The sequence below is a fragment of the Hyperolius riggenbachi genome, chromosome 1, assembly GCF_040937935.1.
Source record: "Hyperolius riggenbachi isolate aHypRig1 chromosome 1, aHypRig1.pri, whole genome shotgun sequence".
Lineage (NCBI taxonomy): Eukaryota > Metazoa > Chordata > Amphibia > Anura > Hyperoliidae > Hyperolius > Hyperolius riggenbachi.
In genome coordinates, this window is record NC_090646.1 from 690980650 (window position 1) to 690998088 (window position 17439).

Here is a 17439-nt window from a genome sequence, read left to right on the forward strand (position 1 = left end):
GGGAAGCTATGCTGGGTATGGGGATCAGGGAGGGGTGCAGGGTGTGTGCAGTGTGGGGATTGGTGAGATCAGTGGTACACACAGGTGTAGAGGCTGCAGGGAAGCTGTGCTGGGTATGGAGATAGGGGAGGGGAGCAGGATGTGTGTAGTGTGGGAATTGGTGAGATCAGTGGTACACACAGGTGCAGAGGCTGCAGGGAAGCTGTGCTGGGTATGGGGATCAGGGAGGGGTGCAGGATGTGTGCAGTGTGGGGATTGGTGAGATCAGTGGTACACACAGGTATAGTGGTTGCAGGGAAGCTGTGCTGGGTATGGGGATCAGGGATGGGTGCAGGATGTGTGCAGTGTGGGGATTGGTGAGATCAGTGGTACACACAGGTGCAGAGGCTGCAGGGAAGCTGTGCTGGGTATGGAGATCAGGTAGGGGTGCAGGGTGTGTGCAGTGTGGGGATTGGTGGGATCAGTGGTACACAGAGGAGCAGAGGCTGCAGGGAAGCTGTGCTGGGTATGGGGATCAGGGAGGGGTGCAGGGTGTGTGCAGTGTGGGGATTGGTGGGATCAGTAGTACACACAGGTGCAGAGGTTGCAGAAAAGCTGTGCTGGTATGGGGATCAGGGAGGGTTGCAGGGTGTGTGCAGTGTGGGGATTTGGGAGATCAGTGGTACACACAGGTGCAGAGGCTGCAGGGAAGCTGTGCTGGTATGGGGATCAGGGAGGGGTGCAGGGTGTGTGCAGTGTGGGGATTGGTGGATTCAGTGGTACACACAGGTGCAGTGGCTGCAGGGAAGCTGTGCTGGGTATGGAGATCAGGGAGGGGTGCAGGGTGTGTGCAGTGTGGGGATTGGTGAGATCAGTGGTACACAGAGGAGCAGAGGCTGCGGGGAAGCTGTGCTGGGTATGGAGATCAGGGAGGGGTGCAGGGTGTGTGCAGTGTGGGGATTGGTGGGATCAGTAGTACACACAGGTGTAGAGGCTGCAGGGAAGCTGTGCTGGGTATGGAGATCAGGGAGGGGTGCAGGATGTGTGTAGTGTGGGGATTGGCAGGATCAGTGGTACACCCAGGAGCAGAGGCTGCAGAGAAGCTGTGCTGGGTATGGGGATCAGGGAGGGGTGCAGGGTGTGTGCAGTGTGGGGATTGGTGAGATCAGTGGTACACACAGGAGCAGAGGCTGCAGGGAAGCTGTGCTGTGTATGGAGATCAGGGAGGGGTGCAGGGTGTGTGCAGTGTTGGGATTGGTGAGATCAGTGGTACACACAGGTGCAGAGGCTGCAGGGAAGCTGTGCTGGGTATGGAGATCAGGCAGGGGTGCAGGATGTGTGCAGTGTGGGGATTGGTGAGATCAGTGGTACACACAGGTGCAGAGGCTGCAGGGAAGCTGTGCTGGGTATGGGGATCAAGGAGGGGTGCGGGGTATTTGCAGTGTGGGGATTGGTGGGATCAGTGGTACACACAGGTGCAGAGGCTGCAGGGAAGCTGTGCTGGGTATGGAGATCAGGGAGGGGTGCAGGATTTGTGCAATGTGGGGATTGGTGAAATCAGTGGTACACACAGGAGCAGAGGCTGCAGGGAAGCTGTGCTGGGTATGGAGATCAGGGAGGGGTGCAGGGTGTGTGCAGTGTGGGGATTGGTGAGCTCAGTGGTACACACAGGTGCAGTGGCTGCAGGGAAGCTGTGCTGGGTATGGAGATCAGGGAGGGGTGCAGGGTGTGTGCAGTGTGGGGATTGGTGAGATCAGTGGTACACAGAGGATCAGAGGCTGCGGGGAAGCTGTGCTGGGTATGGAGATCAGGGAGGGGTGCAGGGTGTGTGCAGTGTGGGGATTGGTGAAATCAGTGGTACACACAGGTGCAGAGGCTGCAGGGAAGCTGTGCTGGGTATAGAGATCAGGGAGGGGTGCAGGATGTGCAGTGTGGGGATTGGTGAGATCAGTGGTACACCCAGGAGCAGAGGCTGCAGGGAAGCTGTGCTGGGTATGGAGATCAGGGAGGGGTGCAGGGTGTGTGTAGTTTGGGGATTGGTGAGATCAGTGGTACACACAGGAGCAGAGGCTGCAGGGAAGCTGTGCTTGGTATGGAGATCAGGGAGGGGTGCAGGGTGTGTGCAGTGTGGGGATTGGGGAGATCAGTGGTACACACAGGTGCAGAGGCTGCAGGGAAGCTGTGCTTGGTATGGAGATCAGGGAGGGGTGCAGGGTGTGTGCAGTGTGGGGATTGGTGAGATCAGTGGTACACACAGGTGCAGAGGCTGCAGGGAAGCTGTGCTGGGTATGGAGATCAGGGAGGGGTGCAGGGTGTGTGCAGTGTGGGGATTGGGGAGATCAGTGGTACACACAGGTGCAGAGGCTGCAGGGAAGCTGTGCTGGGTATGGAGATCAGGGAGGGGTGCAGGGTGTGTGCAGTGTGGGGATTGGTGAGATCAGTAGTACACACAGGTGCAGAGGCTGCAGGGAAGCTGTGCTGGGTATGGAGATCAGGGAGGGGTGCAGGGTGTGTGCAGTGTGGGGATTGGTGAGATCAGTGGTACACACAGGTGCAGAGGCTGCAGGGAAGCTGTGCTGTGTATGGAGATCAGGGAGGGGTGCAGGGTGTGTGCAGTGTGGGGATTGGTGAGATCAGTGGTACACACAGGTGAAGAGGCTGCAGGGAAGCTGTGCTGGGTATGGAGATCAGGGAGGGGTGCAGGATTTGTGCAATGTGGGGATTGGTGAGATCAGTGGTACACACAGGTGAAGAGGCTGCAGGGAAGCTGTGCTGGGTATGGAGATCAGGGAGGGATGTCAGATATGTTTTGTGTTGCAATGGAAGTCATTCTCTATGGTATCTACTAGCTTTTGCTCTCTGCACACTCATGCTCACCATAGGCTCCAGATACCAGTTGGTGGAGGATAGGTCAGGCCGGGAGGTGGTGGATTCCTCCAAGATATATGCTGAATAGATGGGAACTCGAGCTAAGCGGTGGTACAGGGTGGCGTAGTAATAATTCCCTCCCAAACGCTGGCAGATATTAGCTGTGGCATTGGATGATAGCCCCAGTGGCTCCTGTCCATTGTAGAAGAAGACCTGGCAACTGGAAACATCTGCAAAGTCCTGAAGAATCTCACACGACCCCCCACAGAAGAGGAGGACAAGACCAACAGACAGGTGAAGGAAAGTCATCATGCTACACCGAGATTCTGAGACTGAGAGTTTATGTACAAGTGGCAGGACACGTCATGGCAATTTAGGAACAGATGAACAAACAGAATGTTTTCTCACCACCCAGAAGACTGATGGAAAGTGTGGACAGAGGTGAACATTAGCTTGGTAGGGTTGCCAGGTCAAGATGTGGAGGGCAGGAAACATGCAGAGTGCAAAATATTTAAGTTATATGGAAATTCCCGAATAGAGATGACTCGAACCGCAGATGCTGGGTCCGCGGATCACGGACGCGAACTTCCATAGAAGTTCGCGGACAGGCTGACCTGGGCCAACCGCCATAGACTTCAATGGGCAGGTGAACTTTAAAACCTACAGGGACTTTTTCTGGCCACAAAAGTGATGGAAAAGTTGTTTCAAGGGGTCTAAAACCTGGAGGGGGTCATGCCGGAATGGGATACACGCCAAAAGTCCCGGGGAAAAATACGTGTTTGACGCAGTGTAGGGTTATAATTCCTAAAGAAATCACATTGAATTCCTAAATCGGAGGCATAAAGTGCTTTAAAACATCTTGCATGTGTATACATGGATCAGGTAGTTTAAGTAGTGTACAGACACAGTGGAAAGGTATGCACTGGTATAATACAGTGTGCTGTCACACAGATACAGTGGAAAGGTATGCGCTGGTATAATAGAGTGTGCTGTAACACAAATACAGTGGGAAGGTATGCACTGGTATAATAGAGTGTGCTGTAACACAAATACTGTGGGAAGGTATGCACTGGTATAAGGCCTGGTGCACACCGAGCGGTTTTTGTAGCATTTTCCAAACTGCTTCCACCAGTGAAAACGCTTGGCTAATGTATTTCAATGGGATGGTGCACACTAGCGGTTTGAGGTTTTTAGCAAACCACAAACGTGGGTCCTGCAGCACTTTTGCGGTTTGCAGATGCGTTTCTGCCTCAATGTAAAGTATAGCAAAAGCTCAAACCGCTCTGGAAAACGCCAGACCTGTTTTTCAGGCGTTTTTGTTACAGAAGCTGTTCAGTAACAGCTTTTACTGTAACAATATTTGTAATCTGCTACACAACAACGCTCCAAAAAACGCTAGGCATGTTTAGAAAACATCTCTAATCATGCCTAGAATCGCTCTGAAATCTGCTCCAAAAACCTCTAGCGTTTTGAGGATCTAATAGTGGTTTTGGTGTGCACTGGGCCTAATAGAGTGTGCGGTCACACAGATACAATGGGAAAGTATGCACTGGTATAATAGAGTGCAGTGGCGTACCTAAGGTGTTTGACACCCGGTGCTGGTTATTATAAGACACCCTCCCCCTCTCACTTCCCTCCCAGCTCCCCCCCCCCCCCAAAAAAAAGGAGCGAGTGTGGCATACTAACCGGTGGGTTATAGGTGCTCCCTGTATAATAAAGTGGGCAGCATTTCACCAGAAAATAATCGTAAAGAGAGCAGCATTTCGCCATAAAATAATCGTAAAGAGAGAAGCATTTCACCATAATATAATCGTAAAGTGGGCAGCATTTCACCATAAAATAATCGTAAAGTGGGCAACATTTCACCATAAAATAATCGTAAAGTGGGCAGCATTTCATCATAAAATAATCGTAAAGTGGGCAGCATTTCACCATACAATAATCGTAAAGAGAGCAGCATTTCGCCATAAAATAATCATAAAGAGAGCATTTCACCAGAAATCGTAAAGTGGGCAGCATTTCACCAGCAAATAATCGTTATGTGGGCAGCATTCACCAGAAAATAATCGCTATGTGGTAAGCATTCACCAGAAAATAATCGTTATGTATGCAGCATTCACCAGAAAATAATCGTTATGTGCGCAGCATTCACCAGAAAATAATCCTTATGTGCGCAGCATTCACCAGAAAATAATCGTTATGTGCACAACAGTCACCAGGAAATAATCGTTATGTGCGCAACAGTCACCAGAAAATAATCGTTATGTGCGCAGCATTCACCAGAAAATAATCGTTATGTGCGCAGCATTCACCAGAAAATAATCGTTATGTGCACAACAGTCACCAGAAAAGAATCGTTATGTGCGCAACAGTCACCAGAAAATAATCGTTATGTGCGCAACAGTCACCAGAAAATAATCGTTATGTGCGCAGCATTCACCAGAAAATAATCATTATGTGCGCAGCATTCACCAGAAAATAATCGTTATGTGCGCAGCATTCACCAGAAAATAATTGATATGTGCGCAGCATTCACCAGAAAATAATCGTTATGTGCGCAGCATTCACCAGAAAATAATCGTTATGTGCGCAGCATTCACCAGAAAATAATCCTTATGTACGCAGCATTCACCAGAAAATAATTGTTATATGCGCAGCATTCACCAGAAAATAATTGTTTTATGCGCAGCATTCACCAGAAAATAATCGTTATGCAGGGAGCATTCACCAGAAGATAATCGTTATGCAGGGAGCAATCACCAGAAAATAATCGTTATGCAGGGAGCATTCACCAGAAGATAATCGTTATGCAGGGAGCAATCACCAGAAAATAATCGTTATGCAGGGAGCATTCACCAGAAGATAATCGTTATGCAGGGAGCAATCACCAGAAGATAATCGTTATGTGCGCAGCATTCACCAGACAATAATCGTTATGCAGGGAGCATTCACCAGACAATAATCGTTATGCAGGGAGCATTCACCAGACAATAATCGTTATGCGGGGAGCATTAACCAGAAAATAATCGTTATGCAGGGAGCATTCACCAGAAAAGAATCGTTATGCAGGGAGCATTCACCAGAAGATAATCGTTATGCAGGGAGCATTCACCACAAAATAATCGCTATGTGGGAAGCATTCACCAGACAATAATTGTTATGCAGGGAGCATTCACCAGAAGATAATCGTTATGTGCGCAGCATTCACCAGACAATAATCGTTATGCAGGGAGCAGTCACCAGACAATAATCGTTATGCGGGGAGCATTCACCAGAAAATAATCGTTATGCAGGGAGCATTCACCAGAGAAGAATCGTTATGCAGGGAGCATTCACCAGAAGATAATCGTTATGCAGGGAGCATTCACCAGAAGATAATCGTTATGCAGGGAGCATTCACCACAAAATAATCGCTATGTGGGGAGCATTCACCAGACAATAATCGCTATGTGGGGAGCATTCACCACAAAATAATCGTTATGAAGGGAGCATTCACCAGACAATAATCGTTATGCAGGGAGCATTCACCACAAAATAATCGTTATGCAGGGAGCATTCACCAGAAGATAATCGTTATGCAGGGAGCATTCACCAGACAATAATCGTTATGCAGGGAGCATTCACCACAAAATAATCGTTATGCAGGGAGCATTCACCAGAAGATAATCGTTATGCAGGGAGCATTCACCAGAAAATAATCGCTATGTGGGGAGCATTCACCAGACAATAATCACTATGTGAGGAGCAGTCACCAGAAAATAATCGTTATGCAGGGAGCAATCACCACAAAATAATCGTTATGCAGGGACTGAGCATTCACCTCAAAATAATCGTTATGCAGAGAGCATTCACCAGAAGATAATCGTTATGCAGGGAGCATTCACCAGAAAAGAATCCTGTAAAAAAAATAAATTCACTCACCTCATATGCGCAGGCAGCTCCCTGACGATCCTCCAGCGACGATCCTCCTGCAGCCAGCCAAATCTCCCGCGCTGACAGTCAGGCAGAGTGCAGGGCTACGGCAAGATGGCGCCCGAAACCCTGTACTGGAGACACAAATAGGCCTCGATTCCTAAAGCATTACCTCATGCGGTAATGCTGAAAACAGCAGACTTTCCCGAGCACTTGGCAAAATGTCAATTCATAAAGGCTGTTACCGCATGAAAAGCTGACATTACCGACCAGGGAGATAAATTACCGACTTAGAAGTGGTTGGAGGCGCCCGTGTTGGATCGAGAGGACTTAGGTAGCGTCCCTGGTTTGTATGCGTGTATGTGGTAACTGATATCACAGCTCTATAACTCTAAAGATAGCCTACCTTATTAGTAGTAATCAAACCGTGTAAAAGAAAGTTCAGGGTTTATTTGTGCACATCGACAACGCGTTTCACGGTCATAGCCGCTTCATCAGGTCAAATATACGTGCTGGAGTGTCCTGTAGTACGCCTGGGCGCCATTTGGCGTGAAACGCGTTGTCGATGTGCACTAATAAACTCTGAACTTTCTTTTACACGGTTTGATTACTACTAATAAGGTAGGCTATCTTTAGAGTTATAGAGCTGTGATATCAGTTACCACATACACGCATACAAACCAGGGACGCTACCTAAGTCCTCTCGATCCAACACGGGCGCCTCCAACCACTTCTAAGCTTATGCTACATCCTCCTAGAGGATCCACAGATGCCAGGTATACCCTGTTATATCTGAACTTTTTCTGGAGCGACGACCGAACCGGACGGGAAAAGGCCGAGTGAGGGCGGTACTCCCCCACATGCCAAGACGAGTGAGTCATTTGTGCAGTCAGGGAAAGTCTGTGTGACTCATCTGTCTGAGTCATCAGTGGAGAGAGCCGGCTGTGTGAGTCATTAGAGCAGGCAGGGAAAGACTGTGTGACTCATCTGTCTGAGTCATCAGTGGAGAGAGCCATCTGTGTGAGTCATTAGAGCAGGCAGGGAAAGACTGTGTGACTCATCTGTCTGAGTCATCAGAGGAGAGAGCCATCTGTGTGAGTCATTAGAGCAGGCAGGGAAAGATTGTGTGACTCATCTGTCTGAGTCATCAGTGGAGAGAGCCGTCTGTGTGAGCCATTTGAGCAGGCAGGGAAAGACTGTGTGACTCATCTGTCTGAGTCATCAGTGGAGAGAGCCGTCTGTGTGAGTCATTAGAGCAGGCAGGGAAAGACTGTGTGACTCATCTGTCTGAGTCATCAGTGGAGAGAGTCAGAGAGCCGTCTGTCTGAGTCATCAGTGGAGAGAGCCGTCTGTGTGAGTCATTTGTGCAGGCAGGGAAAGTCTGTGTGACTCATCTGTCTGAGTCATCAGTGGAGAGAGCCGTCTGTGCGAGTCATTTGAGCGGACAGAAAGACTGTGTGACTCATCTGTCTGAGTCATCAGTGGAGAGAGCCGTCTGTGTGAGTCATTAGAGCAGGCAGGGAAAGACTGTGTGACTCATCTGTCTGAGTCATCAGTGGAGAGAGCCGTCTGTGTGAGTCATTAGAGCAGGCAGGGAAAGACTGTGTGACTCATCTGTCTGAGTCATCAGTGGAGAGAGTCAGAGAGCCGTCTGTCTGAGTCATCAGTGGAGAGAGCCGTCTGTGTGAGTCATTTGTGCAGGCAGGGAAAGTCTGTGTGACTCATCTGTCTGAGTCATCAGTGGAGAGAGCCGTCTGTGCGAGTCATTTAAGCGGACAGAAAGACTGTGTGACTCATCTGTCTGAGTCATCAGTGGAGAGAGCCGTCTGTGTGAGTCATTAGAGCAGGCAGGGAAAGACTGTGTGACTCATCTGTCTGAGTCATCAGTAGTGTTGGGCGAACAGTGTTCGCCACTGTTCGGGTTCTGCAGAACATCACCCTGTTCGGGTGATGTTCGAGTTCGGCCGAACACCTGACGGTGCTCGGCCAAACCGTTCGGCCATATGGCCGAACTAAGAGCGCATGGCCGAACGTTCCCCGAACGTTCGGCTAGCGCTGTGATTGGCCGAACGGGTCACGTGGTTCGGACCCGAACGCGCTCTGATTGGCCGAACTGTCACGTGGTTCGGGTAAATAAATACCCGAACCACGTCATATCTCCGCCATTTGTCTGTGGGTTTAGCTTTGGGTAGGCAGGCAGGGTAGTTCGCGCTCCAGCCACGCTAGCCAGGGTCCCCCCCAGTCATTGTGTGTCGCTGCTGGGAATAGTAGTACACCGCTCGCTCAGCATTCTGTTTACTGCCACTCTGTGTACCTCGCTCAGCCACACTATATAGCATTCTGTTTACTGCCACTCTGTGTCTGCTGGGAATAGTAGTACACCGCTTGCACAGCCACACTATATAGCATTCTGTTTACTGCCACTCTGTGTACCTCGCTCAGCCACACTATATAGCATTCTGTTTACTGCCACTCTGTGTCTGCTGGGAATAGTGGTACACCGCTCGCTCAGCCACACTATATAGCATTCTGTTCACTGTTCTGTGTCTGCTTGGAATAGTGGTACACCGCTCGTTCAGCCACACTATATAGCATTCTGTGTACTGTTCTGTGTCTGCTGGGAACAGTAGTACACCGCTCGTTCAGCCACACTATATAGCATTCTGTGTACTGTTCTGTGTCTGCTGGGAACAGTAGTACACCGCTCGCTCAGCCACACTATATAGCATTCTGTTCACTGTTCTGTGTCTGCTGGGAATAGTGGTACACCGCTCGCTCAGCCACACTATATAGCATTCTGTTCACTGTTCTGTGTCTGCTGGGAATAGTGGTACACCGCTCGCTCAGCCACACTATATAGCATTCTGTTTACTGTTCTGTGTCTGCTGGGAATAGTGGTACACCGCTCGCTCATCCACACTATATAGCATTCTGTTCACTGTTCTGTGTCTGCTGGGAATAGTGGTACACCGCTCGCTCAGCCACACTATATAGCATTCTGTTCACTGTTCTGTGTCTGCTGGGAATAGTGGTACACCGCTCGCTCAGCCACACTATATAGCATTCTGTTTACTGCCACTCTGTGTACCTCGCTCAGCCACACTATATAGCATTCTGTTTACTGCCACTCTGTGTCTGCTGGGAATAGTGGTACACCGCTCGCTCAGCCACACTATATAGCATTCTGTTCACTGTTCTGTGTCTGCTTGGAATAGTGGTACACCGCTCGCTCAGCCACACTATATAGCATTCTGTTTACTGTTCTGTGTCTGCTGGGAATAGTGGTACACCGCTCGCTCAGCCACACTATATAGCATTCTGTTCACTGTTCTGTGTCTGCTGGGAATAGTGGTACACCGCTCGCTCAGCCACACTATATAGCATTCTGTTTACTGTTCTGTGTCTGCTGGGAACAGTAGTACACCGCTCGCTCAGCCAGAGTATATAGCATTGTGTTTACTGCCACTCTGTGTACACCGCTCAGCCAGACTATATACCATTGTTTACTGACACTCTGTGTACACCACTCAGCCACACTATATACCATTGTTTACTGACACTCTGTGTACACCGCTCAGCCAGACTATATACCATTGTTTACTGCCACTCTGATTCTGCTGGGAACAGTAGTACACCGCTCGCTCAGCCAGACTATATACCATTGTTTACTGACACTCTGTGTACACCGCTCAGCCAGACTATATACCATTGTTTACTGACACTCTGTGTACACCACTCAGCCACACTATATACCATTGTTTACTGACACTCTGTGTACACCGCTCAGCCAGACTATATACCATTGTTTACTGCCACTCTGATTCTGCTGGGAACAGTAGTACACCGCTCGCTCAGCCAGACTATATACCATTGTTTACTGACACTATATAGCAGACTATATAGCATTGTGTGTACACCGCTCAGCCAGACTATATACCATTGTTTACTGACACTCTGTGTACACCGCTCAGCCAGACTATATACCATTGTTTACTGCCACTCTGATTCTGCTGGGAACAGTAGTACACCGCTCGCTCAGCCAGACTATATACCATTGTTTACTGACACTCTGTGTACACCGCTCAGCCAGACTATATACCATTGTTTACTGACACTATATAGCAGACTATATAGCATTGTGTGTACACCGCTCAGCCAGACTATATACCATTGTTTACTGACACTCTGTGTACACCGCTCAGCCAGACTATATACCATTGTTTACTGCCACTCTGATTCTGCTGGGAACAGTAGTACACCGCTCGCTCAGCCAGACTATATACCATTGTTTACTGACACTCTATGTACACCGCTCAGCCAGACTATATACCATTGTTTACTGCCACTCTGATTCTGCTGGGAACAGTAGTACACCGCTCGCTCAGCCAGACTATATACCATTGTTTACTGACACTCTATGTACACCGCTCAGCCAGACTATATACCATTGTTTACTGCCACTCTGATTCTGCTGGGAACAGTAGTACACCGCTCGCTCAGCCAGACTATATAGCATTGTGTTTACTGCCACTCTGTGTACACCGCTCAGCCACACTATATAGCATTGCGTACTCTGCCAGTCAGTGTGTATATTGCTGGGATCAGTAATACTCCACTCACCGTCAACCACTATATGAGCTCAACATGAGTTCCCCAGAGACCTCCGCTGTGAGCAGCACTCCCAACAACAGCAACAGCCAACGCCCCACGCAAGCTATAACATCCACCCCAGCAGCCAGTGGTCAGCAGCAGCCCTCCCCGGAGGAGAACGTTGTGTCCATCAGTCCGTCGCCAGAGCGATTAATGAGGGCTGCCATTGAGGAGATGATGGGGCCTGATGTGGAGGAGGAGGTCTGGCTCAGGCCAGCATCCCAAGTTAATGTTGAGGACGATGAGGGGTCTGTGTCTGGGGATGTTGGGGTGGCAGAGGTGGTGGGTGGGTCAGACTCAGGAGAAGAGTTGTATGATGAGGATGATGATCGGGACCATCTGTATGTGCCTCAGAGTCCGACCCCGGAAAACATGTTGTATCGTGTGTTTAGGTACTAAAATCTGCGTTCCCTCCCAGTAGTGTTGGGCGAACAGTGTTTGCCACTGTTCGGGTTCTGCAGAACATCACCCTGTTCGGGGTGACTATATAGCAGACTATATAGCATTGTGTTTAATGCCACTCTGTGTACACGGCTCAGCCACACTATATAGCATTGTGTTTACTTCCACTCTGTGTCTGCTGGGAACAGTAGTACACCGCTCACCCGCCACTGTATAGCATTGTGCTCTGTGTCACTGCTGACAATAGTGGTACACCGCTCACCCACCACTGTATAGCATTTCTGTACTGCCACTGTACTGCTGCCAGTCAGCGTGTACTTTAAGGATAAGTGAAATGAGGAAGAAATCCGGTGAAAGAGGGAGGGGCAAGGGAAGAGGTGTTTCCCCTGACGGTTCACGTACAGGCCACAGGGGAGCACCCAAGAAAACCCACTCAATACTGCCCATGTTGTCCAGGACAACAACCCTCACAGATCCAAAAGAACAGGACCAGATAATTACTTGGATGACCTCTCAAGCGTCCAGCAGTGGGTTAAGCAGCACCAGCACATCACGCACGAGGTCCGAGTCCTCAGCCAGTTAAAGTCTGGGCTTTCTTTGAAGACTGCACTGAGGATGTTACCATGGCGATTTGCAAGGTGTGCAAGACCCGCCTGAGCAGGGGGAAAAGTATTAACAACCTCTCCACCACCAGCATGAGCCGCCACATTCTATCCAAACATCCCACTCTGTGGGCAAACGCGGCAGGACAGGGTACCACCAGCAACACTGCCTCCCTTGGGTTCACCAGACTCACCACCAGACCCGCCTCAGCAGCAGCAGTAGCCCAGCCATTGCGTGGTTCACAACATTCACAAACATCAGACGATGCTGACACTGTCACTTTCCGGACTAGTGCTCTTGAGGTCTCCCAGTGTTCATCAAACACAACAACCAACAGCCCTTCGGTGTGCAGCGCTACGGTTGAGTTGTCTGTTTCTGAGATGTTTGAGCACAAGAGGAAATTGCCAGCAAATGACCCCCGGGCCGTGGCAGTAACAGCCAGCCAGCATAGCCAAGCTTCTGGCCTGCGAAATGCTGCCATATCGAGTGGTGGAGACAAACAGCTTCAAGGGCATGATGTCAGTGGCCATCCCACGTTACGTGGTTCCCAGCCGCTACCACTTTGCGCGCTCTGCAGTGCCTGAGTTGCATGAGCACGTGGTCAGCTAAATAACCCGAAGCTTGAAGAATGCCGTTGCCTGCAAGGTTCACCTCACCACTGACACCTGGACGAGTGCGTTCGGCCAGGGTCGATACATCTCCCTTACCGCGCACTGGGTGAACCTTGTGGAGCCTGGCAGCGATTCCTCACCTGCTACGGCGCGGGTGTTGCCCACGCCGCAAACAGCTGGATAACAACAGCAGCACCTACCTCTCTGACTCCTTCTCCTCCAACGCATCTCAAAGCTGTACCTCATCCGGAAATGCTAACCCAGCACCAGCAGCAGTAGGATCGTGGAAGCAGTGCAGCACAGCTGTTGGCATGCGTCAGCAAGCGTTGCTGAAGCTGATCTGCCTTGGGGATAAGCAGCACACAGGGGAGGAAATTTGGAGGGGAATAAAGGAACAGACGGATTTGTGGCTGGCACCGCTGGACCTGAAACCGGGCATGAAGCTAGACACCTGGCACGAACTGGCAATGTACGCAATAGAGGTGCTGGCTTGCCCGGCAGCCAGCGTTATGTCGGAACGCTGTTTCAGTGCTGCCGGAGGCATCATCACAGATCGGCGTATCCGCCTCTCCACAGAAAATGCAGACCGTCTGACTCAAATTAAAATGAATCAATCCTGGATTGGAAACGACTACGCAACACTCCTGGACCCCAACCAAGTAACATGACCGATGAACATCTGGGATGGTTTAGCGTTTCCGGTCCCTGTTTATTGAACCTCTCATCTGTATTACATTTATGACTGCATGGCGGCAAAAAGCATTGCTGCTATATCCGCACGCTTTTTGTCCTCATGCAAGGCCTGGGTTGTTGTGTCTCACAAAGCGTGGCCTTCTCCTCCTGCGCCTCCTCCTGTTCCATCACGTGTGCTGCTGCTGCTGCTGGGTTACCGTTGCCGCGTGGTCCCTGTTTATTGAACCTCTTATCTTTATTACATTTATGACTACATGGCGGTACAAAGCATGCTATCCGCACGCTTTTTGTCCTCATGCAAGGCCTGGGTTGTTGTGTCTCACAAAGCGTGGCCTTCTCCTCCTGCGCCTCCTCCTGTTCCATCACGTGTGCTGCTGCTGCTGCTGCTGCTGGGTTAGCGTTGCCGCGTGGTCCCTGTTTATTGAACCTCTTATCTTTATTACATTTATGACTACATGGCGGTACAAAGCATGCTATCCGCACGCTTTTTGTCCTCATGCAAGGCCTGGGTTGTTGTGTCTCACAAAGCGTGGCCTTCTCCTCCTGCGCCTCCTCCTGTTCCATCACGTGTGCTGCTGCTGCTGCTGCTGCTGCTGGGTTACCGTTGCCGCGTGGTCCCTGTTTATTGAACCTCTTATCTTTATTACATTTATGACTACATGGCGGTACAAAGCATGCTATCCGCACGCTTTTTGTCCTCATGCAAGGCCTGGGTTGTTGTGTCTCACAAAGCGTGGCCTTCTCCTCCTGCGCCTCCTCCTGTTCCATCACGTGTGCTGCTGCTGCTGCTGGGTTACCGTTGCCGCGTGGTCACTGTTTATTGAACCTCTTATCTTTATTACATTTATGACTACATGGCGGTACAAAGCATGCTATCCGCACGCTTTTTGTCCTCATGCAAGGCCTGGGTTGTTGTGTCTCACAAAGCGTGGCCTTCTCCTCCTGCGCCTCCTCCTGTTCCATCACGTGTGCTGCTGCTGCTGCTGCTGCTGGGTTAGCGTTGCCGCGTGGTCCCTGTTTATTGAACCTCTTATCTTTATTACATTTATGACTACATGGCGGTACAAAGCATGCTATCCGCACGCTTTTTGTCCTCATGCAAGGCCTGGGTTGTTGTGTCTCACAAAGCGTGGCCTTCTCCTCCTGCGCCTCCTCCTGTTCCATCACGTGTGCTGCTGCTGGGTTAGCGTTGCCGCGTGGTCCCTGTTTATTGAACCACTTATCTTTATTACATTTATGACTGCATGGTGGTACAAAGCATGCTATCCGCACGCTTCTTGTCCTCATGCAAGGCCTGGGTTGTTGTGTCTCAAAGCGTGGCCTTCTCCTCCTGCGCCACCCTCCTCCTGTTCCATCACGTGTGCTGCTGCTGGGTTAGCATTACCGGTCCCTTTTCCTGGAACCTCTTATATGTATTACATTTATGACTGCATGCCGACAAAAAGCATGTTACCTGTGCAAAGAAAACAGACATTTCCCGCATTTAAAAGACAGTTTTCCCTTTGAAACTTTAAAATCGATTTTCTCAAAAACTATAAGCTCTTTTTGCTAAATTTTTTTTTCCTCTTGTACCCACTCCCAAGGTGCACATACCCTGTAAATTTGGGGTATGTAGCATATAAGGAGGCTTTACAAAGCACAAAAGTTCGGGTCCCCATTGACTTCCATTATGTTCGGAGTTCGGGTCGAACACCCGAACATCGCGGCCATGTTCGGCCTGTTCGGCCCGAACCCGAACATCTAGATGTTCGCCCAACACTAGTCATCAGTGGAGAGAGCCGTCTGTGTGAGTCATTAGAGCAGGCAGGGAAAGACTGTGTGACTCATCTGTCTGAGTCATCAGTGGAGAGAGCCATCTGTGTGAATCATTAGAGCAGGCAGGGAAAGATTGTGTGACTCATCTGTCTGAGTCATCAGTGGAGAGAGCCGTCTGTGTGAGTCATTTGAGCAGGCAGGGAAAGATTGTGTGACTCATCTGTCTGAGTCATCAGTGGAGAGAGCCGTCTGTGTGAGCCATTTCAGCAGGCAGGGAAAGACTGTGTGACTCATCTGTCTGAGTCATCAGTGGAGAGAGCCGTCTGTGTGAGTCATTTGAGCAGGCAGGGAAAGACTGTGTGACTCATCTGTCTGAGTCATCAGTAGAGAGAGCCAGCTGTGTGAATCATTTGAGCAGGCAGGGAAAGACTGTGTGACTCATCTGTCTGAGTCATCAGTGGAGAGAGCCGTCTGTGTGAGTCATTAGAGCAGGCAGGGAAAGACTGTGTGACTCATCTGTCTGAGTCATCAGTGGAGAGAGCCGTCTGTGTGAGTCATTAGAGCAGGCAGGGAAAGACTGTGTGACTCATCTGTCTGAGTCATCAGTGGAGAGAGCCATCTGTGTGAATCATTAGAGCAGGCAGGGAAAGATTGTGTGACTCATCTGTCTGAGTCATCAGTGGAGAGAGCCGTCTGTGTGAGTCATTTGAGCAGGCAGGGAAAGATTGTGTGACTCATCTGTCTGAGTCATCAGTGGAGAGAGCCGTCTGTGTGAGCCATTTCAGCAGGCAGGGAAAGACTGTGTGACTCATCTGTCTGAGTCATCAGTGGAGAGAGCCGTCTGTGTGAGTCATTTGAGCAGGCAGGGAAAGACTGTGTGACTCATCTGTCTGAGTCATCAGTAGAGAGAGCCAGCTGTGTGAATCATTTGAGCAGGCAGGGAAAGACTGTGTGACTCATCTGTCTGAGTCATCAGTGGAGAGAGCCGTCTGTGTGAGTCATTAGAGCAGGCAGGGAAAGACTGTGTGACTCATCTGTCTGAGTCATCAGTGGAGAGAGCCGTCTGTGTGAGTCATTAGAGCAGGCAGGGAAAGACTGTGTGACTCATCTGTCTGAGTCATCAGTGGAGAGAGCCGTCTGTGTGAGTCATTAGAGCAGGCAGGGAAAGACTGTGTGACTCATCTGTCTGAGTCATCAGTGGAGAGAGCCGTCTGTGTGAGTCATTAGAGCAGGCAGGGAAAGACTGTGTGACTCATCTGTCTGAGTCATCAGTGGAGAGAGTCAGAGAGCCGTCTGTCTGAGTCATCAGTGGAGAGAGCCGTCTGTGTGAGTCATTTGTGCAGGCAGGGAAAGTCTGTGTGACTCATCAGTCTGAGTCATCAGTGGAGAGAGCCGTCTGTGTGAGTCATTTGAGCGGACAGAAAGACTGTGTGACTCATCTGTCTGAGTCATCAGTGGAGAGAGCCGTCTGTGTGAGTCATTTAGCAGGCAGGGAAAGACTGTGTGACTCATCTGTCTGAGTCATCAGTGGAGAGAGCCGTCTGTGTGAGTCATTAGAGCAGGCAGGGAAAGACTGTGTGACTCATCTGTCTGAGTCATCAGTGGAGAGAGCCGTCTGTGTGAGTCATTAGAGCAGGCAGGGAAAGACTGTGTGACTCATCTGTCTGAGTCATCAGTGGAGAGAGCCGTCTGTGTGAGTCATTAGAGCAGGCAGGGAAAGACTGTGTGACTCATCTGTCTGAGTCATCAGTGGAGAGAGTCAGAGAGCCGTCTGTCTGAGTCATCAGTGGAGAGAGCCGTCTGTGTGAGTCATTTGTGCAGGCAGGGAAAGTCTGTGTGACTCATCAGTCTGAGTCATCAGTGGAGAGAGCCGTCTGTGTGAGTCATTTGAGCGGACAGAAAGACTGTGTGACTCATCTGTCTGAGTCATCAGTGGAGAGAGCCATCTGTGTGAATCATTAGAGCA

At 50.1% G+C, this 17439-nt stretch overlaps 1 protein-coding gene across 1 annotated transcript in view; it reads right to left on the minus strand.

Annotated features, from left to right (window-relative positions):
* Positions 1 to 3156, minus strand: part of LOC137544764 (endonuclease domain-containing 1 protein-like) — a 74562-nt gene extending 71406 nt beyond the window's left edge. The window contains exon 1 of the mRNA XM_068265857.1: positions 2857 to 3156. Within this exon, the coding sequence (XP_068121958.1) occupies positions 2857 to 3156 (300 nt within the window). The remainder of the gene's footprint in view (positions 1 to 2856) is intronic.
* Positions 3157 to 17439: the final 14283 nt, after the last annotated feature.